The sequence below is a fragment of the Oncorhynchus keta genome, chromosome 31 (genome assembly GCF_023373465.1).
Source record: "Oncorhynchus keta strain PuntledgeMale-10-30-2019 chromosome 31, Oket_V2, whole genome shotgun sequence".
NCBI classification, from domain to species: domain Eukaryota; kingdom Metazoa; phylum Chordata; class Actinopteri; order Salmoniformes; family Salmonidae; genus Oncorhynchus; species Oncorhynchus keta.
This window is the reverse complement of record NC_068451.1, coordinates 13359961-13387847: the sequence shown is the minus strand read 5'-3', so window position 1 is coordinate 13387847 and position 27887 is coordinate 13359961. Positions and strand designations below refer to the sequence as shown.

The 27887-nt window shown below is 43.9% G+C and overlaps 3 protein-coding genes and 1 long non-coding RNA gene across 13 annotated transcripts in view; 2 read left to right on the top strand and 2 right to left on the bottom strand.

The window, feature by feature from the left end:
* Positions 1 to 44: 44 nt before the first annotated feature.
* Positions 45 to 3300, bottom strand: pkdc (protein kinase-like domain containing). 4 transcript variants are annotated; one of them, XM_052489619.1, is made up of 2 exons: positions 3282 to 3300; positions 45 to 1666 (listed from the first exon to the last, which is right to left on the bottom strand). In XM_052489619.1, the coding sequence occupies exon 2, from the start codon at positions 1645 to 1647 to the stop codon at positions 688 to 690; it is 960 nt and encodes a 319-aa protein (XP_052345579.1). In that variant the 5' UTR covers positions 1648 to 1666; positions 3282 to 3300; the 3' UTR covers positions 45 to 687. The 4 variants fall into 4 exon arrangements, with proteins under 4 accessions (XP_052345579.1, XP_035601928.1, XP_035601929.1 ...); XM_035746035.2 differs by lacking the exon at positions 3282 to 3300 and adding an exon at positions 1955 to 2110; XM_035746036.1 differs by lacking the exon at positions 3282 to 3300 and adding an exon at positions 1829 to 1961.
* On the top strand, positions 2145 to 16699 carry LOC118364054 (calpain-7-like). The gene is made up of 19 exons (XM_052489618.1): positions 2145 to 2524; positions 2848 to 2956; positions 3844 to 4001; positions 4368 to 4435; positions 5947 to 6174; positions 6451 to 6537; positions 6702 to 6828; positions 7125 to 7304; positions 7479 to 7625; positions 8047 to 8153; positions 8495 to 8615; positions 9635 to 9879; positions 11361 to 11496; positions 11603 to 11678; positions 11810 to 11955; positions 13452 to 13514; positions 13617 to 13747; positions 14399 to 14491; positions 16222 to 16699. The coding sequence occupies exons 1-19, from the start codon at positions 2423 to 2425 to the stop codon at positions 16364 to 16366; spliced, it is 2469 nt and encodes an 822-aa protein (XP_052345578.1). The 5' UTR covers positions 2145 to 2422; the 3' UTR covers positions 16367 to 16699.
* Positions 16700 to 18391: 1692 nt separating this feature from the next.
* LOC118364475 (SH3 domain-binding protein 5) overlaps positions 18392 to 27887 on the bottom strand; it is a 43483-nt gene continuing 33987 nt past the window's right edge. For all 5 annotated transcript variants that reach the window (XM_052489614.1, XM_052489615.1, XM_052489616.1 and 2 more), the window contains 6 exons: positions 26677 to 26841; positions 26336 to 26466; positions 25302 to 25344; positions 24786 to 25005; positions 20870 to 21154; positions 18392 to 20522 (listed from right to left, as the gene is read on the bottom strand). In XM_052489614.1, coding sequence (XP_052345574.1) covers positions 20305 to 20522; positions 20870 to 21154; positions 24786 to 25005; positions 25302 to 25344; positions 26336 to 26466; positions 26677 to 26841 — 1062 coding nt within the window. In that variant the 3' untranslated portion in view covers positions 18392 to 20304. The remainder of the gene's footprint in view (positions 20523 to 20869; positions 21155 to 24785; positions 25006 to 25301; positions 25345 to 26335; positions 26467 to 26676; positions 26842 to 27887) is intronic.
* Positions 22311 to 24779, top strand: LOC127914294 (uncharacterized). 3 transcript variants are annotated; one of them, XR_008087926.1, is made up of 3 exons: positions 22311 to 22552; positions 23613 to 23686; positions 23828 to 24779. It is a non-coding gene; the product is annotated as an uncharacterized LOC127914294 (long non-coding RNA). The 3 variants fall into 3 exon arrangements; XR_008087927.1 differs by lacking the exon at positions 23613 to 23686 and adding an exon at positions 23320 to 23343 and having other exon boundaries at positions 22311 to 22624; positions 23854 to 24779; XR_008087925.1 differs by lacking the exon at positions 23613 to 23686 and adding an exon at positions 23320 to 23343 and having other exon boundaries at positions 22311 to 22624.

Below are 27887 nucleotides of genomic sequence, written 5' to 3'. Positions count from 1 at the left end.
TTCTCAAATTCTTACAAGCTATGCAGAACCAAAACACTGCAAGGTGGGAATTAAAAGTGCTTTATTAAGTTTATCTGCAGATAACAAATTGCAGCTTAGTCACGAAACATGGCAATTTCTTAAACTGTGTAGGCAATGCCATACACCCTTACATAGAAAAAAAACTAAATGTCTCGTCTGTCAAATGTTGAATAGAATTATATTTGAACTACCGATTGTCCGTAGTGTTGGTCCGTCAACTGGCCATTTCTTGTTGTTGTACATATCCACAGTAAAGTATTATTAAACCGGTTAAAGTACATACACGTGATGCATACTAACGGGTGTTTACATGGTTTTGTGCATATGGGTGATAGAAATGTATACTTCAGTACCTGTGCTCTAAATAGTCAGGTAAAAACTTTCAGTGAATATTGTCTCAAATTTCGAGCAGCTGAAGAACCAGCCGCACAGACAACTGCTAAATTAAGTTTAAATGTAATTTAAAACATTCTAGCTTGTAAGGAAAACCTTTTTCAGGGCATTGTTTGATTGTATACCAATAATTGGGCTCAAATTCGGGCCTAATAAATCAATCTTCTGCTCTCCCAACAACACACAGCAAATCAGTTTTTCTGATCTACATCCCTCAATACAATCCAGTCCAATCAGCAGGTGATTGATGAGCCTAAATGGCAGAGGCTTAAGTCACCGTTTCAGTTTCCTCAGCACCTCTTTAGTCAGCTGCTTAGTGTATCTGTTGATCTTCCGGTGTCCTGGCATCCATCCCAGGAGAAAGCGATGGAAGTCTGTCCAGGCAAAGGCAAACATCTCCCGCCACTCTTTCTCCAGGGCAGCAAAGTCCACCTGCATGGTCACTGATGCCCTCAGTTCTGTGAAGTAGTAGTCCAGCAGGCCAGGAACCCTCTTTTCAAGCTGTTTCTCCTCTATTTCCTCCAGGAGGTAGACAACATCCTTCATCCCACAGCCTCCGCCCACGTACTGAAAGTCCACTGCCGCCACACCCTGCCCACTCCCAGAGAAGCAGAAGTTGGCTAGTTTGGCATCTCCGTGAACGATTGTCTTGAAGCTGCATTCATTGAGGATCCTGTCAATGTCCCCGGCAGCTGCTTTGAGCTGGGCGTCGTCCATGGTATTCAGCTCGTCAGGGCGTGTTTCCAGGTGCCAATAGGTACCTACGGGCCACAGTCCCTCTGGCACCACCCCCAGGAAGAGGCCATGGAAGTGGGCCAGCCAGCTGAGGCAGGCCCTCATCTCTGTATCCCTAACGCTGGTTCTTCTCTGGTCGAAGCCCACCACATCCAGGTCCTCCAGAACGATCAGCTTTTCGTCCCCGTATGAACAAGCAGCCAGGCAGGCTGGCATTCGACAGCCATCATTGGTGGAGTAGTTCTGGTACCAGTGCGTCTCCACTTGGTAGGACCTCACCTTGCGCATGTGGGACAGGTCTGTGTTCCAGCCTCCAGGGTGCTCGGCCTCCTTTGGGAACATGACATGTTTGACAACGACAGAGGGGCGGTCACAGCCATCTAAATGGACCCTCACAATCTGGCCATAGCCGCTCCACAGCGTCTGGATTTTGTCACCAACACGCAGAGCCTTTGCACCACACTCCTGCAGAATAAGGTCCTGATATTCTTGTTTCATCCTGAAGTCTTTCACCAGACTGAAAAATAACAGATTAGGTTGTGTCAAAATCTGTCAAAACGACATCTTTTCACAAAAGACTGATAAATTAGGGCATTAAAGTGTTGACTGAAGGAACAACAAAGTAAGCATGCGCACAGTTTGATTGAGTAGGAAATGCAAGTCTATGCGTTTTACACACATGGAGGAAATTGAACTTCGACTGAAACTATTTAATTAAGTGTCATATTTCAAATCCACACACCACCATCTCACGAGGGACACAGTCAAAACATTAGTTAACAACGCCAATGTGCGTAAAACTCACGATGAACATGTGTTGCACGTCGAGTTGTATGTACTGTGTTATGTTTCGATCATGAATACTCTTCAATGTGGACTGGAGATTTACATCAATCAATGGCGCAATACTGCCACCAACTGGATTGGAGGGTAAAAGCTCTCGTCATCGTTGGAGCTACCCGGAAGCTAAATCATGGAAATGACTTATGTTGTTGTTATCGAGCAGAAAGTAGCTCGTCTACTTGCTGGCTGTATATCATAATGTTTTACGGATATTGTCAAGGCGGTTGTTTCTATTTCATTAATTTGATAATCTTATTTTAAAAACCCAAATTCTGGAACTGTAACTCATTGCTTTGATTTAGCTGTCTGACGTTCTATCAAGTTCGGCTTGCTAGCTAACGCCGCTAGCTAGTTAAAGTTAGTTGCGAATGACAGGGACAGTCATATTTTCCAGGCTGTATGAAGGCGTATGAAAAAACGTTAGAACAAAATGGATTGCACGGCACTGGAGCACGATGCAGTTAAATTTGCTAAAACTGCTGTCATCTGCGACCAGAATGGAAAATACAACGAAGCGGTCTTCTATTATAAGGTAACGTTAAGGACTCTGAAATGGAGGTTGTGGAATAACTTGCCGCACTCCACATTGGCTTTTACTTTCACCTGCATCTTATCGTCACCATTGTGGAATAGACGACTTGATCACTGATGGATGCACTTTTAGCCTTTAGAAGTGGCATTCCAGTGTTTACACCTGTGTATTCAGCCTTTAAGGGATATCCAGAAACTCCAATATTATAGGGTTAGTTACCATTTTAGAGGTACTTGACCCATGGTTAAGACACGCTTGTATTTTGCTACATAAAAATACATTTGTCATTTTGAAAGCAATAATGTTGGTGTATGTGATATTAGGAGGCGGCACAAGCCCTGATCTACGCCGGCATGGCAGGGTCTAAACTGGAGGGCATCCAGGATAAAGTCAATGAGTACCTGGACCGGGTTCAGGCCCTGCACAATGCTGGTGAGTCCAACTCAACAGTGTAGGGAAAGTGGTGATCCTCCATAACCACTTCTGATCCAACTTCATTCACTCTCATACTCCATCCAGAATGAGTGGACCCATATTCATAAAGCATAGCAGTGAGTAGCCTACAGTGCATTCGGAAAGTATTCAGACCCCTTGTCTTTTTCCACATTTTGTTACAGTACAGCCTTATTCTAAAATTAATGACATTAAAATGTTCCTCAGCAATCTACACACACTACCCCATAGTGACAAAACAAAAACAGGTTTTTAGAAATGTTTGCAAATTTATTTGAAAAAACAACAGAAATAGCTTATTTACCTAAGTATTCAGTCCCTTTGCAATGAGACTTGAAATTGAGCTTAGGTGTATCCTTGAGATGTTTCTACAGCTTGGTTTCCACCTGTGGTAAATTACATTGATTGGACATGATTTGGAAAGGCACCTGTATAAGGTCCCACAGTTGACAGTGCATGTCAGAGCAAAAACCAGACAGGATTGTGTCAAAGCACAGATCTGGGGAAGGGTACTAAAACATTTCTGCAGCTTTGAAGGTCCCCAAGAACACAGTGGCCTCCATCAAATACAGGTGTCTCAAGAAGACCTGAGGCGATTACAGACCTGAGGCTGTAATCGATGCCAAAGGTGCTAAGACAATGTACCGAGTAAAGGGTCTGAATACTTATGTAAATGTCCAGCAACCGAAATGCTACCTGGGCTGGCAAGGTGAAAAATTGGTCGGTGCCCTTGAACAATGCACTTAACCCTTATTTGCTCCAGGGGCACAGTACTACCATGGCTGTAAAACAACATTTCACTGCACCTATCAAGTGTATTTGAAAATATATATTTTTAGTGTTCCATTGTGTCCTACCCCATGCAGTTCAAGCTCAAAGTAGCGACCCTCTGAAGAGCAAGCAGCAGGTGGATCTGGAGCGGGCCCACTTCCTGGTCACCCAGGCCTTTGAGGAGGATGAGAAGGGCAATGGGGACGAGGCCATCGAGCTCTACACACAGGCCGTGGAACTCTGCATCCAGACGGTAGGGACTGTTCAGGAAAGGCCCATGCTTCTTTTAGGCCTGCTGTGTGACTACAGGGGCAACTTTCACCACCGATGCTCTTGTATTGAGCAAATCAACAACAACAAAATGAGCTGTACTCAGCTATTCAGACCACTGTATCAAACATTATACAGGATGTTAATTCCTGGGTCATCACCAGGTCCAATGGAGGTATAGTCAGGAATGAGTATAAGAACAGTTTATTTGGATTAGGCCATGAACCCACCAGTCTTCATTGTATGTACTGACATCCCTCTTGACCTAGACTCTAGGGTACATAATGTGTGGCAGGTGTCAAGTGTAACTCTCCCCTCACTCCTTTTCTCCCACTTTCTTTTCTGATAGTCTCATGATACGTCAGACCAGGGGCTGCAGGGCAAATTGAAGCAGCTGGCTCGTCAGGCCCTCGATAGGTAAGGAGGTCACTCTCCCCTCCTCTCTATAGTGTAATATTTCTAGTGTTGTATACAGTGCATTCAGAAAGTATTCAGACCCCTTTACTTTTTTGACATTTTGTTACGTTACAGCCTTATTTTTAAACGGATTAAATAAATACAAATTATCATCAATCTACACACAATACCCCATAATGACAAAGCGATTTTCCCAAATGTATTATAAATAAAAACCAGAAATATCTTATTTACATAACTATTCAGACCCTTTGCTGTGAGACTTGAAATTGAACTCAGGTGCATCCTTGAGATGTTTCTACAACTTGATTGAAGTCCACCTGTGGTAAATTCAATCGATTGGACATGATTTGGAAAGGCACACACCTGTCTTTACAGTTGCAAGTGCATGTCAGAGCAAAAACTAAGCCACGAGGTCGAAGGAATTCTCCGTAGAGCTCCGAGACAGGATTGTGTCGAGGCACAGATCTGGGGAATAGTAACAGAAAGTGTCTGCAGCGTTGAAGGTCCCCAAGAACATATTGGCCACCATCATTCTTAAATGGAAGATGTTTGGAACCCCCAAGACTTCCTAGAGCTCGCCACCTGGCCAAACTGAGAAATCGGGGGAGAAGGGCCTTGGTCAGGGAGGTGAACGAGAACCCGATGGTCACTCTGACAGATGGGAGAACCTTCCAGAAGAACATCTCTCTGTAGCACTCCACCAACCATGCCTTTATGGTAGAATGGCCAGACGGAAGCCACTCCTCAGTAAATAACACATGACAGCCAGCTTGGAATTTGCTAAAAGGCACCTACGGGGAAGCATGGTGGTGGCAGCATCATGCCATTGGGATGTTTTTCAGTGGCAGGGACTGGGAGACAAGTCAGGATTGAGGGAAAGATTAACAGATCAAAGTACAGAGAGATCCTTGATGAAAACCTGCTCCAGAGCGCTCATGACTTCAGACTGGGGCAACGGTTCACCTTCCAACAAGACAACGACCCTAAGCACACAGCCAAGACAACACAGGAGTGGCATCGGGACAAATCTTTGAATGTCCTTGAGTGGCCCAGCCAGAGCCTGGACTTGAACCTTGATCGAACACCTCTGGAGAGACCTGAAAATAGCTGTGCAGGGACACCCCCCCATCCAACCTGACAGAGCTTGAGAGGATCTGCAGAGAAGAATGGGAGAAACTCCCCAAATACAGATGTGCCATGCTTGTAGCATCATACCCAAGAAGACTCGATGCTGTGATCGCTGCCAAAGGTGCTTTAACAAAGTACTGAGTAAAGGGTCTGAATCACTTCAGTTTTTTAATTTATTTGTGCAAAATTTCTGAACCTGTTTTTGCTTTGTCATTATGGGGTATTGTGAGTAGATAAGGATTTTTTTTATTCTGAGAATAAGGCTGTAACTTAACAAAATCTGGAAAAAGTCAAGGGGTCTGTATACTTTCCGAATGCACTGTTGATCAAGGAACACCAACCCAACCGACCAACCAACCAACCCCTTTGTTTCTCTCCAGGGCGGAGGGGCTGAAGGAGTCCCAGTCCGCCAGTCCCTTAGCCCAGTCGCCACAGGACAGGCCGGGTCCCTCAGGGGCCAAACCCAGTGGGGGGCCTTGTCCCGTCAGACAGTTCTTCCCCCTGGGGCCTGACTTCTCTCTCCAGGACCGCCCCCAGCCAGTCAGGCCTGTCCAGTCCAGCGAGCCTCAGGGTCAGCGCTACACCTCAGAAGAGATCGAGGTGCTCAGGTGAGCAGACTGGGATATATCTGGACTCATAGAATCATAGAACATGGTCAACACATTGAGTTTAGGCTCCCAAGAAGCAATGATCTGTGGTTCCATAATATTCCCCATTTCTCTAGGAGCATAATGCCAGTGTGTGACTTGTTTTTCTAAAGGTTAGGCAGTAACACACCTTTGTTTGGTAAAGGTTCAGGTTTGACTCGCATCTACATTTTCATCTGCGGGGTAAGGTGCACACGTTACATTTCTCCTGATTCTCCTCTCCGCTTTTCTACATAGGAGCACGTCCAAGATCAACGGCATACCCTTCGTCCCCTTCATGAGTGTGGACCTGAAGGAGAGATTTGCCTTTCCTGTTCCATTCTCGTAAGTCAGGATATTCTTGTTCCTTAGTAAGTGGGTGTGCGGATTGTGTAATACATTTCTACCAGCAACCAGAAAGCAGATACTATCTGGAGTGCCACTTGATTGCATTAATTTTTAATTTGTGATAAACATCAGACTTTTTATTCTCTGTTGATGCTTACCAGGGACAAACTAGGCAAGCTGGCCCTGTCTCCCAAACAGAAAACCATCTTCTCCCGCTGGGTTCGCCCTGACGAGATCTGCAATAACCCCACCATGATCTTATCTGTATCCAGCTTCAGCATCAAACAGGTCCGGCCACACACACAGCCGTCAATATTCACTATCAATAATCAAGACCAAAATGTTCCCAAATGTACCCAAATGTACCCTGTAAAATACAGAATTATTTAAGGTGTATTGGAATTGACTCATCATCAGATGGCGCCACTTGTACGTATGTTTTGACCTACCTACTTTATGGACAATCTGCTCTAAACTGAATACCTCTCAATGTGATGGATAAAACTGACAGATATACCTCCCATCCTGGTGGTCGGATGTCAGTCTCATACTCTTATTGTTGATCACCTACTCTCTCCCGTTAGACGGTGGTGTCTGACTGCTCGTTCGTGGCGTCGTTAGCCATCAGCGCTGCCTATGAGCGACGCTACAACAAGAAGCTCATCACCAGCATCATCTACCCCCAGAACCGGCGTGGGGAGCCAGAGTATAACCCCTGTGGGAAGTACATGGTGAAGCTTCACATCAACGGTGTGCCCAGGAAGGTAACACACTGCAAAACCTGGGAACTGGGTCCACTGGTGCTCAATGTCATTGAGATAAGCTAGAAAACCTCACTCTCTAAATGACTAGCCTGTCACTGTAAAGCTGCCATGTCGCTGACAGTGTCTACCAATGGGTTGTATTGTTGTAAGTGTTCCCCTTCCTATTCCCTGCAGGTCATTATAGACGACTTCCTGCCATGTGGTCAGAATGGAGAGCTGCTGTGTTCCTACTCCAGCAACAGGAACGAGCTGTGGGTCTCCCTCATAGAGAAGGCCTACATGAAGGTCATGGGAGGTTACGACTTCCCCGGCTCCAACTCGGTGAGGGAGTTCCCCCTGTGAAAGTACTAGTACTATCGCCTGTACTTTGCTCTGTCCAATATTTTTTTAATTTTACCTTTATTTAACCAGGCAAGTCAGTTAAGAACATATTCTTATTTTCAATGACGGCCTGGGAACAGTGGGTTAACTGCCTGTTCAGGGACAGAACGACAGATTTGTACCTTGTCAGCTCGGGGGTTTGAACTCGCAACCTTCCGGTTACTAGTCCAATGCTCTAACCACTAGGCTACCGACCCAATAGCGAATGTTTCAGAGCTAACGAGTTCCCTCATTCACACCGTGTGCTAAATTCCACATTTCATTCACCGTACGTGAATGGACGGTTGGTTCTGTTCCCCACCCTTGTTATTGCTGTTCTCTAAAGTGTGATCTCTATTCTTTCTGTCTTATTGTAATGTAGAACATCGATCTGCACGCACTCACTGGCTGGATCCCAGAGCGTATCGCCATGCATTCAGACAATCAGTCATTCATCAAGGACGACACCTTCCGCATGCTCTACCAGAGGTGAGACACGCAGACACAAACACACACTCATTCATTCACCCATGCACACACTTAAGGGCCTACATAGTCCATCTGCTCTGTAGAATTCACACTAAGAGCTATAGAACTAAGAGTCTTACACAGTTTAAATACTATATTTGAATCCACAAATCATATTAAATTTGCAAAAAGATACATACACACACACACACCGAGTAATGCCACTATTCCATCCTCCATGATTTTTCATGATTACCTTTGCTGTCAGATGGTAATAGACATGGTTATCAATACCACAAAGTTTTGTCTCCTAGACAAGATAGCTGACCTACTACTCTCACATCCCCCTCCTCTGATGACAGGTTTCACCGGGGAGACGTCCTAATCACCACGGCAACAGGGGTGATGACAGAGGAGGAAGGCGAGAGGTGGGGCCTTGTGCCAACGCATGCCTATGCTGTTTTGGATATCCGGGAGCACAAAGTAAGTGTTGGTGTTAGCATAACCCCTCAGTTGTTTCAGTAGCTTGGTTAGCATAACCACTCATGGTTGTTACAGTAGCTTGTTAGCATAACCACTCATGGTTGTTACAGTAGCTTGTTAGCATAACCACTCATGGTTGTTACAGTAGCTTGTTAGCATAACCACTCATGGTTGTTACAGTAGCTTGTTAGCATAACCACTCATGGTTGTTACAGTAGCTTGTCAGCATAACCACTCACGTTTGTTCCAGTAGCTTGGTTAGCATAACCACTCAGTTGTTTCAGTAGCTTGGTTAGCATAACCACTCAGTTGTTTCAGTAGCTTGGTTAGCATAACCACTCAGTTGTTTCAGTAGCTTGGTTAGCATAACCACTCAGTTGTTACAGTAGCTTGGTTAGCATAACCACTCAGTTGTTACAGTAGCTTGGTTAGCATAACCACTCAGTTGTTACAGTAGCTTGGTTAGCATAACCACTCAGTTGTTACAGTAGCTTGTTAGCATAACCACTCAGTTGTTACAGTAGCTTGTTAGCATAACCGCAACCATAACCAATGGTCAATTCCATTTATGTCTTTGGTATTTTATTAGGATCCCCATTAGCTGTTGCAAAAGCAGCAGCTACTCTTCCTGGGTTCCACACAAAACATGAAACAACATAATACAGAACAGTAATAGACAAGATCAGCTCAAGGACAGAACTACATATATTTTTTTAAAGGCACACGTAGCCTACATATCAATACATACACACAAACTATCTAGGTCAAATAGGGGAGAGGCATTGTGCCGTGAGAGACTGGTATGCATAGTATTTATATCAGCCCTCTGAATATAAGGGAGAGCAAGACTGCTCTGTTCTGGGCCAGCTTCAGTTTAACTCGGTCTTTCCTTGCAGCACTCGACCACACGACTGGACAATAATCAAGATAAGACAAAACTATAACTTTGTAACTTTGCGCATTGTTAATGGTGTTCTGCCTGCATGCTAAGCTTCTGTGCCATTTGATCTGGCTCTCAGGGGAAGCGGTTCCTGCAGCTGAAGAACCCGTGGAGCCACCTGAGGTGGAAAGGCCGCTTCAGTGAACGGGATGAGAAAAATTGGACCCCAGAACTTCTCAAATACCTCAACTTTGACCCCAAGACCGCACAGAAGTTTGATAACGGTGTGTTCTGGATCACGTTTGAGGACCTGTGCCAGTACTATGATGTCATCTACCTAAGCTGGAGCCCCGCCCTGTTTAGAGAGTCTTCCTGTATCCACAGGTCAGTCAACAACAGCCCTCTCATATCTCCCACAAGGGTCTGCTATACCTATAACCAAGTACGATACAGTGCGTTCGGAAAGTATTCAAACAAACTTAACTTTTCCACATTTTGTTACGTTTTGTTAAGTGATAAAATCATTTTCTCCCCCTCATCAATCTACACACAATACCCCATAAAGACAAAGCAAAAACAGGTTTTTACAATTATTTTGCAAATTTGATACAAATAAAAACCAGAAATCACATTTGCATTAAGTAATTCAGACCCTTTACTCAGTACTTTGTTAAAGCACCTTTGGCAGCGATCACAGCCTCGAGTCTTCCTGGGTTTGAGACTACAAGGTTGGCACACCTGTATTTAGGGAGTTTCTCCCATTCTTCTCTGCAGATCCTCTCAAGCTCCGTCAGTTTGGATGGGGAGTGTTGCTGCACAGCTATTTTCAGGTATCTTCAGAGGTGTTTGATCAGGTTCGGGCTCTGGCTGGGCCACTCAAGAACATTCATAGACCAGTCCCGAAGCCACCATGCTTCACCGTAAGGATGGTGTCAGGTTTCCTCTAGGCCTGACGCTTGGCATTCAGGCCAAAGAGTTCATTCTTGGTTTCATCAGACCAGAGAATCTTGTTTCTCATGGTCTGAGAATACTTTAGGTGCCTTTTGGCAAGCGGGATGTCAATGTGCCCGTTACTGAGAAGTGGCTTCCGTCTGGCCACTGTACCATAAAGGCCTGATTGGTGGAGTGCTGCAGAGATGGTTGTCCTTCTGGAAGGTTCTCCTATCTCCACAGAAGGAGCTCTGGAGCTTCTTGGTCACCTCCCTGACCAAGGCCCTTCTCCCCCGATTGCTCCGTTTGATCAGGCGGCGGGCCCTAGGAAGAGTCTTGGTGTTTCCAAATTCCGTCCATTTAAGAATGATGGAGGCCACTGTGTTCTTGGGGAACTTCAATTCTGCAGAATATTTTTGCTAGCCTCCCCCAGATCTGTGCCTCAACATAATCCTGTCTCGGATCTCTACGGACAATTCCTTTGACCTCGTTGCTTGGTTTTTGCTCTGACATGCACTGTCAACTGTGGGACCTTATATAGAAGGTTGTGTGCCTTTCCAAATGATGTCCTATCAATTGAATTTACCACAGGTGGACTCCAGTCAAGTTGTAGAAACATCTCAAGGATGATCAATGGAAACAGGATGCACCTGAGCTCAATTTTGAGTCTCACAGCAAAGGGTCTAAACACTTATGTCAATAAGGTATTTCATTTTTTTTGCCAAGCATTCCAAAAACCTGTTTTTGCTTTGTCATTATGGGCTATTGTGTGTAGATTGAGGATTTTTATTTATTTATTACATTTTAGAATAATAATAACTTAACAAAATGTGAAAGGGGTCTGAATACTTTCCGAATGCACTGTTGTGTGTATAAAAAAATACACATGTGTTTTGATATGTGAAGTATATTTCTGGTTGTGTGTGTCCCTGCAGTAGCTGGGATGGGAAGCAGGGCCCTGTGAAGGATGCCTACAGCCTGGCCAACAACCCTCAGTACCGGCTGGAGGTGACCTGTCCTGCAGGGGGCACTGCTGTCTGGGTGCTGCTGACCAGACACATCACTGACAAGGTGCACACCGTCTGTCTGGCTGTTCACCACCACACAGTATCAGACAATGTCTCATTTTTTCCCATAGAAACAATAATCGCTCTGTTTTTGTCCTTTTGATGTCCAGGACGACTTTGCACAAAACAAGGAGTTCATCACCTTGGTGGTTTACAAGACAGAGGGAAAGAAAGTTTACTACCCTGGTGAGTTTCTCATGGAAGTGTGTGTGTGTGTGTGTGTGTGTGTGTGTGTGTGTGTGTGTGTGTGTGTGTGTGTGTGTGTGTGTGTGTGTGTGTGTGTGTTTCCTCTGACTGTCTTGTATGTTCCTCCTCAGCGGACCCTCCCCCCTACATAGATGGGATCAGGATCAACAGCCCCCACTACCTGACCAAGATGAGACTAACCAGCGCTGGAACACACACATTCACACTGGTGGTGTCACAGTACGAGAAGCAGAACACCATCAACTACACCCTGAGGGTGAGACACACACACACACACACACACACACATATATTGTGTTAGATACATCTCCTGAGTGTCAGATCTGTCGCTGTCAGGTAAACACTGCGATCCTGTTGTACTGCGGTGCAGAAGTGACCATATAGCATGCCTCAAGCATCTCACAATAGAGGGAGGGAGTAGTACACAGCGTTGTACAAGTGTCGTAGCAGAATCAGAATTAATTAGGTAACATTGATAAATAAGATGTTTTATTTACATAATAATGTGAGATATTTGTCATTAGAATGTCTTCTTTTGGATAATAATGTTGGCAGTTGCATTTTCCTCGTTCTTCTCCAGGGAAAAGTCACTTGGGGCCCAGAGAGGGGAGAGGTCAGGCTTGTCTTTTATCTGTCTGGTAATATGCAGAATATCAGAAAGGGAGAAGTCAGAATTGAACAGTGTCTTCCAACGTATCTGTTAAACCATGTGAAGGGCTCCACAATGTCTGTGTGCCAGTCACTCCCCTCTGAGTTTATCCAGGAGGGCGTGTATTTGAGATGGGGGTATCTAGAATTGACAATTGATTTATGCCATTGGATGAGGTATTGTTTTGGTAATATGAAGTACCAGGAACAAGATTACAATCTGAACAGTAATGTATAGCTAATGCTATCTGGCTATGGGATACTCCTATTTCAAGTAAAAGGCCCTTTGTGAAGTTCCTATTATCTGTGGTTCGTCATTGTGAGTTGAGAGGGGTGGATCTTTGCTATAAAAGATCTGTTGCCATTATGTTGACACACTCAGAATTCATTTATAGACACTGAATTCATCTGAGAGTCACAGGGCTATGGTGAAGCTCATTTAATTAAAATATGAAGTTTATGTTTAACTCTGACTGGTGTGTGGTTTGTAAACTCTCCTTTCACTTAGTAATACAGGAAATTTCCACGACACGAGATCTTCAGTTTCTTGGCAATTTCTTGCATGGAATAGCCTTCATTTCTCAGAACAAGAATAGACTGATGTGCTTCAGAAGAAGTTATTTGCTTCTTTAATGAGCACAGCAGTTTTCAGCTGTGCTAACATAATTGCGAAAGGGTTTTTCTAATGATCAATTAGCTTTTTAAAATGATAAACTTGGATTAGCTAACACAACGTGCCACTGGAACACAGGAGTGATGGTTGCTGATCATGGGCCTATGTAGATATTCCATAAAAATCTGCCATTTCCAGCTACAATAATCATTTCCAACATTAACAGTGTCTACACTGTTAGCAGCAAACTGGCTGTGAATCAATTACTGCACTCTCACTCCCTTAAAAATCATCCGGAGAATTAGTGAATTGACGTTCAGTCTCATACTCAGAAGAGTTCTCGTGAGGTATGGATTGAACATGATTTCTTCCGTCTGAATAAGAGCTGGCCAGTATTCTTCCTGGAGTTTCTTCCTGATGTTTCTATGTTGTGCTGATCACATCCCTGCTCATTCAGTTCCAACAGAGTAATAGACGTTTCCCTCCAACAGGTCTACTCTGGATGCAAGTTCTCCTTCTCCAAGATCCCAACGCCCTTCACTCATACCAAACGGGTAACATTTACTTACACTTGTCTCTTTGTTCAAATTCTCTATTGGCATGATAACAAAATCACCATCTTACATTGTGAAAGCCCCCTCTCTCTCCCTGTGCAGATCAATGGCCAGTGGAAGGGGCCGAGTGCGGGGGGCTGTGGGAACTACAAGGACTCGTACAAGCACAACCCAATCTACCAGTTTAACCTGGAGCGCCCAGGACCCATGCTCATAGAGCTACGAGGCTCCAGGTAAGACTCACTGAGGCCTGCAGGGGCCCTCCACACCACTGGGGGCACTACACCCAGTGGGGACACTTTACGGCCCAATCACAATTGATGGATATAAAATGGGTTCCATTGAAATTAATGTCTTCTTGTAACACAGCACTTTTAATACTTGAGTGTTCATCCTGTACGTCAAACCTTCTCTAATCCGAGGTGACTACAGAATGACTACAATGCAAGGTATGCATTGTGTCTGACAGTCTGACTCCATTGAGACTTTGTCATGACACGTCCAGAAAATTTGAGCCGTCACAGAGTACGATTGCCAGGTGTAAATGTGACCAGACAGAGTAACAGTCAGTTTCCAGTGTTAATACACTCCCTTACGTCATCCTGTAGGGGTCATCTTTAATAGTTCATCTGGTGCTCCTAATTAAAACGAAATGACTCGCTCTCTCCCTCCAGTTTGCGGTCATTAGCACTGCTAACTAAATACTCTCTCTCTTTCTCTTCTCTCTCTCTTTTAATGTGTTGGTGCTGTATTGTACTGGCCTACCAAGAATCTGACGTGCTGCGTAGTTGTTATGTGGTTCTGCCTCTCTCCCTCCGTAGGCAGTGCAGCGCAGGTTCTGGTTGCTTGTGTTATTGTTATCATGTCTCGGTCTCACCCTCTAGGCAGTACAGTGTGGGCTTTGAGATGGTGACCGTGTCCACTGTAGTAGAGCCAGGACCTGCAGGCCACCCGAAGAAGAACAGTGGAGACTACAGGTACTCACCCAGGATTCACAGGAGTTAAACGCAACATAGACAAACACACTATCAGTTCATAGAGGTGTTCAGGGACAGTACATAGTGTTGAGTTCCAGATGAGTTCAGAATCAATCCTCATATTAACCCTTTACACTCGTGGGAATTGGCCTATATAGATAAGGCTAAATTGAAATATTTATGACAGAAGAGATATGGAAAGCATATGCATAGCAATGGTAGCAATTAAAAGGGAACAGTTTGGAGATTATGGGGAAATTATTAGACTAAAGGTGAGGATCTAACAGTTTACCTGACACGACTGAATTCAAACATTATACTGTTGATTTGATGTGCATTTTACATTTACTGTAATTTTACCGCATTTGTTGATAATGAAATCTGAAAATACTCATTCATTAACATAACAATATTAATGGATTTGGGGTAGGTCCAACATAAGACAAAAAAATGAAGGGTTTGAGTGAGAGGTCAAACTGGTGTCTCCAAGTGTCTACGCACCTCTCCTAAGTAACTTCAATACACTTTTATGACTAAAAGACGAGTTTTCAACTACAAGGTGCTTTTTTTTTTAGCTCTCCTAGCTGTGCTGAGCAAGCGCACTGGTAGGTGTTTTGTTTGGAACACAGCCCTGCATCCCCGCCATCACAAAATAACTGTTGTTAACGCAATCCAAAAACGATCCATTATAAATCCCAATCTGGGTCAAGGGTGGGCATTATTAAATGATAAAATATGATTTTTCCAATAGGCTTTCACAAGCCAATTCAGCCCCCGCTGAATTGGGTCTGCAGCTCGCCCCAAAAAATCCCAATACAACAAACAGGCTCATTCTGTTCAGGACATCCCAAGGTGTAACGCCATGTCATCTTGTACATTAAACATAGTGATCATAAACGTTGACACTGTATATTACATGCGTTTCGTATGGTAATGAGAAGTGCACATTTGGGCTCACAGGTGTTTGGCTTGTATGACATCAGCGGTATTTATTATAATCCTCAACATTTCATCTTTCAAAATACATAAAGTCCTCTTAATTTACAGCATTTTCCTCACTCCGACAACAAAATGTTTTGCCCAATTAGCGGATAGAAAGGGGGCAAATATCTTGATGCGCGCGGGGGCTCAAGTTCCAAACGGCTCAGTCAAAACCCATACAGAGCTGTGAAGCGGAGACCCTGAGCTCTGACCTCATGTATAGCATGTTACTGTACAGCTACTGCGTTCCAATGTAGGCGCTTATCAGTGTCCAAATCGGCCATTTTCAACCCGGGTATGAGTGTCATTTTCCTACTGTGAAACTCTGAGCTTGTTTAACTCCAATGTTGGTAAACATAAATGTAAACAAACACTATATAGCCTCAACGTGGTTGAAACGATCATTTTGATATCTATGGTCAGTCCATGGCTCAACTGATTAGGTATCCCCTTTCCGTCTATGAATGAATTTGAAAGTGGTTACATTTCTCCAGGCCCGTCCCTCAGCTTTTTACTTAAACAGGCGGGGTGACCACTTGAATGCATCCATCATAAAATGTTATGCACAGGGTAAAGTTCAGTGTTGGAACATATATTGGGGACACATGATTCTCCAAAGCCTGATGACCTGATGACATGCTGCCTAAATGTGGTGGCTACAGTCACAACACTGAGGGAACATTGACATCTGAGAACCTCGTATCTATTGAGACACAGCCATAGTGACCCCCCCCCCCCTCTCTCTGTAGGTGTGGTTTCTGCTACATGGAGGCAGACCATGTCCCTGCTGGCATCTACAATGTCATCCCCACCACCTTCCTGCCCAAACAGGAAGGCCCCTTCTTCCTGGACTTCAGCAGCGCAACGCCCCTAAAGGTCTCCCAGCTCCAGTAAGGAGAGGGGGGAGGATTCAGGGGTGACACCAGGAATAACTTGCTCACAACATGGACACACTCACTGTTCCCTAAACTCTGGGTGGAACATGTCACGACTGCAGGAGGACCCCAAAGAGACTGATGACTTTATTGATTATTATCAAGGGTATTTGGAAAGGGACATGTTTGTGGTATGGAACATAGCCCTCTGTGTTGAGGTGTGCAAGAACATGTTCCAAAAAATGTTAACTGACTGAGTAGTAACTATCAGAGCTAATGTTGAAGGTGCTTTCTTCCTCGTTTGCCATAATGACAGATACAGTAAATGATGTCACAACAACTATGGCCCTTATGATTTTCAATGTTCAATTACTTGCCACTTGTTGACCGCCAGTCTAGGTACTCAAGAGGCAGTGCTGGTATTTACCAAGAACGAAGGGTGGCGTTCTCAACTGCAACTGTCTTTCTCAGGAGACCGCACCACGACAGGGATTTCTCTGTTGCACAGGAATGAAGACTAATCTCTGGCATTTATAAGGATGTGTGACAGGCATGCAGGACCTGTGTCTGTGTGGTTGCAAAATTCTAGGAACTTTCAATAAATTCCCTGGTTTTCCAGATTCCTGGAATCCTCCGACCAGGATTTAGGGAAAACCAAGGAATTTATTTAAGTTCCTGGAATTTTGCAACTGTGTGTGTGTGTGTGTGTGTGTGTGTGGGTACTCACGTGGAAAACAATCGATCTGCAATCTTCAGTCTCTTGTTTACGCTTCAGCAACGACTTGACCGCTTCACAGCGGTTTCTCCTTCTCTGTTAACAGTTTGTCAATGCTATACAGTCTTGTGGACAAGACACACTCCTCAAACATATTTTTACTAAGGAAAGTGTGGACTTACTGAAAGAGCGGAGTCACCCGTACCATGTAGACTTATTTTGCATTAGCAAAATGGCTGCTCTGTCGTTTCATTCTTCTTTACATAGAATTACATTTATGTTTTCTTCCCCTTCCAGTGACTGTTAAAGGGCAACTATAGCTGCTGTTTCCACTTATGTCAAATGCAATAGTCTGGTTTTATTTTGCTCAACTTGCACTAAATGTGGAATGATGTATTCAAACATAGCATTGATGGAAATCAGAAAATGTTTTCTGTGTTGGTGAAGATCTGGCCTGCCTCCTGTCTGAGAGCATTTGAAAACAGAGCGTGTTGCATTTGCAGTAGCTGGTCACAACCTCTAAGAAGAATCACAGGGCAGAGAGAAGAACTACCAGGCCTGAGGGAGGGATCTGGAGAGGTAGAGGAGAAACAGAGAAGTGCAGTAAAGAGAGGGAGAGAACAAAACAATTGTTTAGGTGAAAGGCAGGAATTTAACCCCAGAGGCAGATTTGACAACTGACAAATACTGCTAAGTCAAGTGTCTGACAAACAAGAGGAAAGCAAATATGACGGGAAATCAGAAAACCAGTTCAACTTTTGTTATTGTGAACAAGATCCTATAATCTAGTTCTGTGCTGCCTTGCCACTAAATATCTTCACTTGGTTTAGCCGTGGCTAATGTCAAACCTGCTAACATTCTGAATCCTGTCGCCCTACAATCTGCAGCACATGGCTTATACGTCAATGGGGAATCCCAGCACAGATGAGTGGTACTTTTCTAATGTGGTTAAGCATGTTAAGGTTTGCCAATGAGGAGCCAGGGTGATGTAAACAACCCACAAGAAAGCAATGACCTGATTGTTTTTGTTGTTGTTGCAATAGACTTCTCTGCAGCGATTAGACCAAGAAAAATACCAGTATAGCCCAGTTAGTCAGAATGGCTACAGGCTAGTCAATTACTGTATAGAGTTCTGACAGACATCTACAATTATTTGACATGTTTTTATAGAATAACTTTTTAAATCTCTGCCTGGGATTTGGGTCATTTACCAAATAAGATCTTGAGTTTGGTTGACCAAAGAATTTCAGGCTAGGGAGGGGGGGGGGGACACACAACGTTAGTTGATCTACATTGCAGTTAGATCGTAAGAAATGAACAAAGGCTTACTGCAGTGAACATCACTTTTAATGAATTATTTTCAGAAAACAGGCACATTAAACTGTGAAGACACAATGGAAAGTTACTCTTAACATAATGGAAGAAAACGGCTACGACAGGGACTGTTCATGGTCATATCCTTATATTCCACAGCGGAGGGTGACAGATAAACATCGATACAACATTACATTTGTACAGTACATACATAGACTGGAGCGTTCACAATAACAAATAGACTGCATACGCTTGTGCAATAGCTTGCTTTTCTCATAACTCAGTGACCAAATACCTTTCCCCATGTGGCCATGGAGCATAAGGAGACCAGGAGAGGAAGCCAATTGAACACTATTTGAGACAGACGACGAGACCTCAAACATCTGACAGTCTACTGTGTGCCACTTTAGCCAATATGGATCTACAACTTACAGGAGCTGATACTGTCCACCAGAAACCAACACTATCAACTATCCTGTCAGTTTCCACAAAAGACCTTGTCGTTCTTCACCATCATCAGTTTCATTGTCATCCAGTTTCACTTTCTCCTCAATATTGGTCCAAGACAAAAACCATCCTCAGATTCTGAGAATTACTTGGCTGGCCATTTTCATTCCGTTACAGGGAACTCTATGTGATGGTGTCCATGGGCAGATGTTGTTATCTAAAGTTCTGTCCTTGCGCTATTGCTCAGTTCTTTAGTGTTACTGACCGTGGGTGGACGTTGTCCCTCAGTACGGGGCCATTGGGGATGCCATGACAGGGAGATGGATGGAAGGAGAACTAGATGGTTGACAGTGTCTGGGGGCCCATTTCCCTGGCACCACATCAGTGTGGTGCCGATGAACCACAGGATGGAGGGAGCCAGGAGGAAGAGAGGAGGGGAGGGTATATCTACTGTAGCCTCACCCCACACAATTATTCTACTCTTGGAATCGATTCAAAGTCCAGTTTTATATGTACTGTCGGTGAGAGGAATTCACAGATCACTGGGAAGTGAGTTGAGCAATAGAATAAGGTTATTTTAAGTCCAATTCTGAAGACCCCTATTGGACAAATGCACGGGCTGTCCGAAGAGATGCCAGCCAGGGGCTGGTAGTGTGTGTTTGGTCTCCATGGTAACATGAAGCAGTAGCCATAGGCTATATATGCCGTACACAGGATTACATAATGGTGAGAGTATTCAAAAATCAACTATCTGTGAGAGGATATAGCAGAGTAATATTACAAGTCATGAGGGTTATTCACAAAACTTGAACTCCGTTCCTTTTTATAAATCCTGACTTTAAATCCTGGCCTCATGCATGCTCTTTGTTTACAAAAGCATAACACAGATTGCTGTCAATGTTTGTGTATTCTACTCTGTATTGGTAAAACAGGTGGCATCAAGTTTTATAAATAATCCCCATTTCTAATAGTCGAAGCTAGGAGTGCATTCTTTCATTTACGAACAACAGAATCACATCTTGTCTGGAAGTGCAGCTCCCTCTCAGGGAGAATATCACAGTAAAAAAAAAAACACTGTTTATCCCATTTCCCCTCATACCATGGGCCCCCACCCATAGGGCGTTAGCCAGCACGGTCCTTAATGTGTGTGGAGTTCAATAGGGAATTATGGGAAGCCAATCTGACTGAGGAAGCTATGGGTGGGATGTCAAAAGTTGAAAGGTCCTTTCTATAGGAAGTGGTGGTTTCATGACATCACCAACCCTGGGTTGGGTCTTAAGTCTCTTTATCATCATGATCCATAGGAACTGTATATACACTGACCATTTAGTTCATAGTGTCTCATACTGAGCCACTTTTTATTCACTTAGCCAGTATTAGTTAATGGGGTAAATTGGAATGTGTGTGTGGTGTTACTGGTAATACAGCATGTTGGCACACAAAGCTGGTGATGGGGTTAGCTTGTGGATTAGCTTTCCTCTTCACACCCCGTTGATCAGGACCACAGTTTGGGTGGGGGTCTGGGAACGGCTTTGACGTTCTCGCTTGGTGTTCTTGGAGTTGACGTTGCGCGAGCATCGAAGAGACAGGAAGCTGAGGCGGACCTCCAGGCCCGTGGTCTTCTTGGTGTTTGGTACGGTGGTGCTGTTGTTGTTTACAGTATTGTCCAGCTCACCCTCTGCTCCCTCTGCTCGGTCACCTGAAACACACAGAGAGGTATGCTGTGTGAGCCAGGCTCTTAGGGACCCAGTGGAGATTAGGATTTATCCCCCAGCAGTACTGCTAACCTGTGCCTCTGCACCTGCTCTGGTCTAAGCACTAGGCAAGCTGTCACTATGACTAATAGGTCTCTCCTCTGGCTCAGGTGCACGTCAGACAGGAAGTAAAAGACGATATGTCTTACTGAAAATAAACACACACCATCAATCTATCTTCTTTTTCACTTGTCTGCATATGTACACACTACCTCATACAGTATGCACACACACTCTCTAAACCCAGATCTCCTTTTTTTACTTTTTTGGCCGCGCACACACACACACACACCTCTCTCCAGGTCACACTCAGGTGATGATGCCCCGCTACACTCGCTGCGTGGTCCCAGGACAGGCGAGATAAGGCCAAAGTCAGACAGCGAGACTGGGCTGGGAAGGTCCAGACTGCAGGGGCGTGAGGAGGGAGCAGGGGAAGAGGAGGGGCAGGGCGAGGGCAGGTCCTGGGGGCTGTTTGGGGAGTGGGAGGAGGAGACCAGGCTGCAGGTGGAGCGGGTCTCTGAGTCCTCCTCTGACATGGCACTGCTGCAGGTCTCATCCTCAAACGACTCGGACGTCACTGCAGAGACCGAGGGGAAGAGTGGTTGAGATGTAACAAGCCTTTACTGTACAACTGAGGAGTGCACATGCAGAGCATCAATGTGGCATCCACTAAATAAAAAAATACACACCGTGAGAGACAGAGAAAGGGAGTAGGAAGAAAAAGCAAACGAGGGAGACAGACGGTGGGCAGAAGGGGGAGAGAGACTTCTTGAAATACTGCAGCCATACTTTACACTGAAAGAGAGAGTGTAAAGACACAGTACTTAAAGACTAATATGAGATCCATTTTCTGCGTTGGGGTCAAAGTCCTCAAATTCCAACATGGATGGCAAATGAAGGAATGTTTTAATGACCTTGAACTTTGTTTACTGCCATCGGACAGTTTAAAACAGACACTTTATATGTAGGTAGTACAGACACACTTTATATGTAGGTAGTACAGACACACTTTATATGTAGGAAGTACAGACACACTTTATATGTAGGTAGTACAGACACACTTTATATGTAGGTAGTACAGACACACTTTATATGTAGGTAGTACAGACACACTTTATATGTAGGTAGTACAGACACTTTATATGTAGGTAGTACAGACACTTTATGTGTAGGTAGTACAGACACACTATATGTAGGTAGTACAGACACTTTATGTGTAGGTAGTACAGACACACTTTATATGTAGTTAGTACAGACACACTTTATGTGTAGGTAGTACAGACACAGTACAGACACTTTATGTGTAGGTAGTACAGACACACTTTATGTGTAGGTAGTACAGACACACTTTATGTGTAGGTAGTACAGACACACTTTATATGTAGGTAGTACAGACACACTTTATATGTAGGTAGTACAGACACACTTTATATGTAGGTAGTACAGACACACTTTATGTGTAGGTAGTACAGACACACTATGTGTAGGTAGTACAGACACACTTTATGTGTAGGTAGTACAGACACACTTTATATGTAGGTAGTACAGACACACTTTATATGTAGGTAGTACAGACACACTTTATATGTAGGTAGTACAGACACACTTTATGTGTAGGTAGTACAGACACTTTATGTGTAGGTAGTACAGACACACTTTATGTGTAGGTAGTACAGACACACTTTATGTGTAGGTAGTACAGACACTTTATGTGTAGGTAGTACAGACACACTTTATGTGTAGGTAGTACAGACACACTTTATGTGTAGGTAGTACAGACACACTTTATATGTAGGTAGTACAGACACACTTTATATGTAGGTAGTACAGACACACTTTATATGTAGGTAGTACAGACACACTTTATATGTAGGTAGTACAGACACACTTTATATGTAGGTAGTACAGACACACTTTATATGTAGGTAGTACAGACACACTTTATATGTAGGTAGTACAGACACACTATATGTAGGTAGTACAGACACACTATATGTAGGTAGTACAGACACACTATATGTAGGTAGTACAGACACACTATATGTAGGTAGTACAGACACACTATATGTAGGTAGTACAGACACACTTTATATGTAGGTAGTACAGACACACTTTATATGTAGGTAGTACAGACACACTTTATATGTAGGTAGTACAGACACACTTTATATGTAGGTAGTACAGACACACTTTATATGTAGGTAGTACAGACACACTTTATGTGTAGGTAGTACAGACACTTTATGTGTAGGTAGTACAGACACACTTTATGTGTAGGTAGTACAGACACACTTTATATGTAGGTAGTACAGACACACTTTATATGTAGGTAGTACAGACACACTTTATGTGTAGGTAGTACAGACACACTTTATGTGTAGGTAGTACAGACACACTATATGTAGGTAGTACAGACACACTATATGTAGGTAGTACAGACACACTATATGTAGGTAGTACAGACACACTATATGTAGGTAGTACAGACACTTTATATGTAGGTAGTACAGACACACTTTATATGTAGGTAGTACAGACACACTTTATATGTAGGTAGTACAGACACACTATATGTAGGTAGTACAGACACTTTATGTGTAGGTAGTACAGACACACTTTATATGTAGGTAGTACAGACACACTTTATATGTAGGTAGTACAGACACACTATATTATAGTACAGACACTTTAGGTAGTACAGACACACTTTATATGTAGGTAGTACAGACACACTATATGTAGGTAGTACAGACACTTTATGTGTAGGTAGTACAGACACACTTTATGTGTAGGTAGTACAGACACACTAGTTATATGTAGGTAGTACAGACACTTTATGTGTAGGTAGTACAGACACTTTATGTGTAGGTAGTACAGACACACTTTATATGTAGGTAGTACAGACACACTTTATGTGTAGGTACAGACACTTTGTGTAGGTAGTACAGACACTTTATATGTAGGTAGTACAGACACACTTTATATGTAGGTAGTACAGACACACTTTATATGTAGTACAGACACTTTATGTGTAGGTAGTACAGACACACTTTATATGTAGGTAGTACAGACACACTATATGTAGGTAGTACAGACACACTATATGTAGGTAGTACAGACACACTATATGTATATACAGACACACTATATGTAGGTAGTACAGACACACTATATGTAGGTAGTACAGACACACTATATGTAGGTAGTACAGACACACTATATGTAGGTAGTACAGACACACTATATGTAGGTAGTACAGACACACTTTATATGTAGGTAGTACAGACACACTTTATATGTAGGTAGTACAGACACACTTTATATGTAGGTAGTACAGACACACTGCTCATTTGTCACTCTAGTGTTATCTGCTAAATTGTAACTATTCGCTCCTATGGCCTATTTATTGCCTACCTCCTCATGCCTTTTGCACACACTGTATATAGACTCTTTTTCTACTGTGTCATTGATTTGTTTATTGTTTATTCCATGTGTAACTGTGTTGTCGTCTGTGTCACACTGCTTTGCTTTATCTTGGCCAGGTCGCAGTTGCAAATGAGAACTTATTCTCAACTGGACTACCTGGTTAAATAAAGGTGAAATAAAAAAAAATATCTACTAAAAGACAAATCATCAACTGTAGCATCAACTGTAGGGACGAAGCAAATGAAGCACTGTGTGCCCAATGACCGTTGTTAAGTTGTCATATCATGGGATCTTCTGCAAAGTTAATACAGGCATTTTAAAAATCTGGAATTTCTTATTAAAGAAAATTGAATGAACAGACTTCTTTCAAAGAACACATTTAGCATGTATTGTACAGTATTTAGACACCACCGCAGGGCAATAAAGTCAACTCCAATCAGTCTGCGCCTTTATGGTTCCAAGTCTAGGAAAACATTCCTAGAAAACAGGCAACCCTCTCAGGAGCCGGACACAATCTTCATGACTTTTCTTAGAAAACATCAAGACCTCCCTGCACAATGCCAATAACAGCGTTTTCTAGGAATTCCTACAAAGGTTTTGAAGAACAAGTCAGAAGGAGAGTCAACAGGGTGTTTATGTGCCGTACCCAACTACTAGTGAAAAGTAGGCGCGGCTGGCTGTTTAGCCTCACTATGTAGGACAGCTGATCCAAGAACAGTTTCTGCAGTTTTCAAGCGCAGAAATGAAATGACCAGAACATCATGCACTGTAAGTGTACTCACTGGAGATGCCATCCGACTCTATCTTGAAGCTGGCAATGTCATCCACGGCGACACTGTCGCCATCGGCGCCCACGCCCCGCCCCCGGGGGCCCATGGCTGAGTTGCGTCGGCGTTCGTGGATCTCGTCTGAGATCATCTCGAGGTTTCTCAGAGCTGTCTTGTACCCTTCTTTGGCCTGGCTCAGCTTGGCCTGCAACTCATCCACATTCTTCTTTAGGTGCTACAGACAGACAGAAAGGGAGTCATTGTTAGCATTAGCTTGGTATACACAGTTAAGTACACACACACACGCGCAAAGGCAGAAGATGAAACCATCATTGCCATAAATGGTTCAGACCTGAGATGACATGGCAATATGTTCAAGGTCAACGTTTATTGACCTAGGTCACATTAGTAAAGATCTAACCACAGAGCAGAGTCCACAATAATAAGACAGTAAGACTCCTTAAATCTAAAAGACCTTTAAAAAGGCTGATAAAGGCAGGCAAATTACAGTGTAGTGTAGTGCACATATACCTCAAGCTGTAGGTAGTACTTTGCCTTCAACTCAAAGTAAGGTCTGTGGGAGGAAGGAGGGGAAAAAGAGGGAAGGAGAAAGATTAGAGGCAATGACAACAACTCGTAATAGCTCTGTGCATATCACCAAGGCAACGAACGGGGTGTGATTTAGAGCTATCACATTAGATGAGCTGACTGTGGAGAAAGGATTAGACGGAGCTGAGGCAACACTGACAGGCTCAGTCCCAACACTCTAAAACGGACTATTTTCTCATTTCATCTTCATAACACTTAATAGGTCAGAGGACTGGCTAGGTTTCAACCATACTGATTACACATATCAAGTACATGATCTGTGGTCATGACGGAAAGGAGACGAGGGAGATTTTTAAGGCTGTATGGATTCACAACAGCCTCAGTCTCTCAAGTTAAGGCGGGGAAACATTAGAGCCCCCCTACTCTCCACCTTACACTCCCTCCCCAAAACAGGCCTCCAGTCTATAGAGTTTTGTAAAAACCTGACAGCATGTACTAACCAGCACACCGCCGCATTGTCTCTCTTTGTGGTGCTTGGAATAAAAAAAGCCACTACTTCATCATCAAAGGTCGAAAATTACTCCCTCAACCCACAGGAGGTTGGTGGCACCTTAATTGGGGAGGACAGGCTCGTTAATGTCTGGAGCAGAATCAGTGGAATGGTATAAAATACATTCCATTAGTTTCTCTCCAGACATTATTATGAGCCGTCCTCCCCTCAGCAGCCTCCACTGTTTCACATTTACCTTTTGCACTGTTTCACATTTACCTTTTGCACATTTATATTCATTTGTTTTGTCCATTGACCTTTTTCAAGCTACTGAAAAATCTACGTGGTTAAAGATCAATGTCTTGGAAAAGGTCACTGTTGACAAATAAACATGGGTGTGTGAATGTGAGAGTCGCAGACCATTCGGTAATTGACGCAGTGGTCGTATCAGGTTCACTTTGACTTCTCAGTCTTTTAACTATGGTGCGGTTGACTTTGGGTCGCAACACAGTCATATGGGACCCACTTGGACTTGTTGATGGTGCGTTTGAGTTTCTTCTCCAGCTGTTTCATGCGGCCCATGGCTGCCGTGTACTTGGCTGCTGTCTCCTTGTGCACCAGCTCACTCCGCGTCTTTGTATGCTCCGCCTCCATCACCTGCAACAGCCAATCAGAACTCAGTCTGGCAGCTACACAGAAATGTGACAACGTGACTTCATAACTTGCGAAGCGTCAATTTCCATCCACATTATGCCTTTAGCATTTGAATAGTAACATTCAGGTGTCAAATGTAGGTTTGACATGTTGCACTAATGCAATTCGCAGCACCCCATTACCTCCTCCCCCTCCATGCAGTATGGTACTCACCCTCTGGGTGGCATGGTTGAGCATCTCCTGCCAGGCTGAGTCAAACTGCCTGGTGTCCTCCTCCAGGAGCCTCTGCTCTGCCAGGGCGATGGTCTCTTTTGCCGCACGCAGCACCTCTGTGGCCCTCTGGAAGTCCTGGGTGGCTCTCTGGGCCTCCAGCTGAGCCTGGGCAATGGGTAGAGAGACAACATGTCAGATATGCACTGAGATCAGAACCAGACCTTCACTGGGTCTCCTCCAGAATCATCTGCACAACAGATGGGATGAGACCCTACCAGACATACTTAATGACTGGGTCTCTAGCTGGGCCTGGGCAACGGGTAGCGTGACAGCCTGCCAGACGGGCACCTGAAGAGGCCATGACACTCTGCCGCCAGCCAAGTTATCTGTCACCATGAAATATTATGCGGGCCATGTCTGGCCATAGGGGTTGAACCCCTGCCCCTACTGGCAGCTGGCCAATGCCCATACTAGGCCAAATCCTTGATCTGTACACCTCAAGAGAACTCTTTCCTCTTGCAGGAAATTAACGATGGGCTCTTCAGTCAAGAAATGACTATATCCAGTGTCTCTATATAACTACAATGTAAGCACTTCTCCTCATAAAATGCTGTTTTTAAAAACAAGAGACACACAAAACCTTCAGCTCAAACATTGACAGGAATAAACCAAATCAGCTGTTGAGTCAGCATGGAAAATAGACCCTAGGCATAATAACAAACAAGGCCACCAAAGGTCCTTGTGACAGACTATGGAAACTCGCCAAACTGTCTTGTGGATAAGATGTTCCTAACATCAAAAGGACTAATTTCGGCGAAAACACAGAAAGGTCATGACGTATGGTTGTGTCTGTGTGTGTGTGAGTCTGTCTGTGAGTGTGGGTCTGTCTGTGAGTGTGGGTCTGTCTGTGAGTGTGGGTCTGTCTGTGAGTGTGGGTCTGTCTGTGAGTGTGGGTCTGTCTGTGAGTGTGGGTCTGTCTGTGAGTCGGTGGGTAACAAGGCTGCACCTCTTGTTTTCCTATTGGTATCTATTGGTTCTCTCAGTAACATCCAGCTTTGTTTTAAAACATCCCTCCCTACCCACTCTGAATGTTCTGTTCTGAGGTCAACCAAAACATTGTAGACTGCTGGAAGAGAGAACATACAAGTATTACCCCTTTACTCTCAGTGCATATTTTAGCCCAAACGGGTCACTTAGTAACAGATAAACTC